Source organism: Propithecus coquereli, unplaced genomic scaffold (genome assembly GCF_000956105.1).
Source record: "Propithecus coquereli isolate 6110/MARCELLA unplaced genomic scaffold, Pcoq_1.0 Scaffold449, whole genome shotgun sequence".
NCBI classification, from domain to species: domain Eukaryota; kingdom Metazoa; phylum Chordata; class Mammalia; order Primates; family Indriidae; genus Propithecus; species Propithecus coquereli.
In genome coordinates, this window is record NW_012150274.1 from 1148276 (window position 1) to 1150125 (window position 1850).

Here is a 1850-nt window from a genome sequence, read left to right on the forward strand (position 1 = left end):
GTTCAACTACATGTCAAATACTAAAAAGCAAACCAAAAACTGGAAAAAAAAAGTTTGCAACAAGAGTTAGGAACAGACATATCCGCACAAAAAGTTCTTACAAAACAAAAATATGAAAAGTTGACACCCCAGTAGAAAATGCATATACAACATGAACAGTATTTTAAAAAGACCATAGTCAATAAACATATGGATATTAAGTTGAACCTTAGTCAAATAAATGCTGATAATTGCAGTTTCTAAGGCTCATTGCTGACAGGGTCATAGAATAGCCTCTAATTTGGGAGACGCCTCTGGAAAGCAATCTGGTCACAGATCAAGTCCACACAAGACACTGCACACTTCGGCCCATTGCTGCCACTCTTAGGAATCTGTCCTAAGGAAATGGCCTGGTGTTCAGCTGGGAGGGGGCCCTGGAGCACAGTTTGTGGACCCCTCACCCAAATAAAACAGTGTTTCCTCAAGCACACGTCCATTCAGGGCCAGGCGGGTCAGTGGGGAGGACTGCGGGGACAGGCTTGGTCAGGGCGGAGGAAGCCCCAGAGAAGGCTCCGTGGACAAGACATTCTTGACCAGGTCCTGCCTCAGATTTGGCCAAGGTCAACTCCAGATAGGCTTGTGCTCGTTCAGGCTCATTACTCCTTTGCAGCTTGGCTGGGCAGCTGGGTCCAGCTGGGTCCATCTGTGCCCCCAGGCAGAAGACAGCTTCTCTGACCCAGCCCTGCTTGGGTTAGCCTGCCTCTGGCATCCTCTTGGCCCCCTCAGACTCATCCAATGATGTTGCTACACTTTTCCCACAAGTGGGTTTCTGGGTGGGGCAGCTGCTCCTTGTCCTCTAGGGAGCCTTCATGGACTCCTCCCTCCATCCTACCCCCAAGAGTCTTTCTGGCTGGCCCCACACAGCTGGGCATCTGGTAGGACTTGGCAAATACAAGTTCTGCTCCCTTCTCCACCCTCTGCTGGGGCCTCAGTTCTCCCAGAAGCCCCACTGAAGTGTACCCCACTCTCCCAGGAGACCCCGGAGTGCAGGAGAGGGCAAGGGGTTGGGAAAGAAAGTGGGGAAGGGAGTAGAGGAGACTTTGGCCAAGAGCAGGTAGGGGAGAGGCTGCTGGGGCTGGGGAGCCACTCAGGCAGGCCCCCCCAGGACTGAACAATGCTTCTTCCCAGGGAGCCCCTGGCAACAGAGGACCCCACTAGTGAGGTCACAGAACTCCCCCAGAAGTGCCCTTGGGGAAGAGAGCCCTGAGTCTCTGAAAATGAATTTTGACCAGAAGGCGGTGAAATTCCTGGCAAATTTTTACATCAATGGAGGCAAACACTGGACCCATGGACCCCTAAGGCAGAAGCCACTAGAGTCCACCCAGTAACTTCAGAGGGTGGTGGGAAGGCTGGGGGCCAGCATGGTGGGGGTGGCCGGCGGGCTGGGTGGACAGTGGCTGACCGGCTCCCTGCAGGCCCAGTGCTGCAGTGGCGCTGTCAGGCCCAGAGCAGGGGACGGCCTGGGATGAAATATGGTCCTCAAAGACGAAGGAAGTCCCAGCTGGCCTCCGGATACACAGGGGCACCACCCAGGAGTTCTCACCTACCTACACTCAGACCCTGAGGGATCTGCGTGAGTGAGGGTCCTGGCTCCCCGCCCCCCCCAGCTGGTCTCGGGTGGGGAAGGGGCCTGCTGGGAGGAACCGGGCCCCGAGCTTGCTTCCCTTGGCCAGTGCTGGAGCGGCGGCCCCCCATCGTGACCGACCTGGATGTCCCCGGCCCCACCAAGTACCAGGTGCCCAGTGCGTCCGCGCGCGAATCCTCCCCGCATCCCCGCTACAGCATGGGCCGCAAGCACCAGGGCCGAGGTG

General features: G+C 56.5%; 1 protein-coding gene across 1 annotated transcript in view; it reads left to right on the plus strand.

The window, feature by feature from the left end:
* The first annotated feature begins 1256 nt into the window (after nt 1-1256).
* The window catches only part of LOC105818661 (uncharacterized protein C9orf173-like), a 2349-nt gene continuing 1755 nt past the window's right edge, over nt 1257-1850 (plus strand). Inside the window, exons 1-3 of the mRNA XM_012654737.1 lie at nt 1257-1363; nt 1455-1612; nt 1713-1847. Coding sequence (XP_012510191.1) covers nt 1257-1363; nt 1455-1612; nt 1713-1847 — 400 coding nt within the window. The remainder of the gene's footprint in view (nt 1364-1454; nt 1613-1712; nt 1848-1850) is intronic.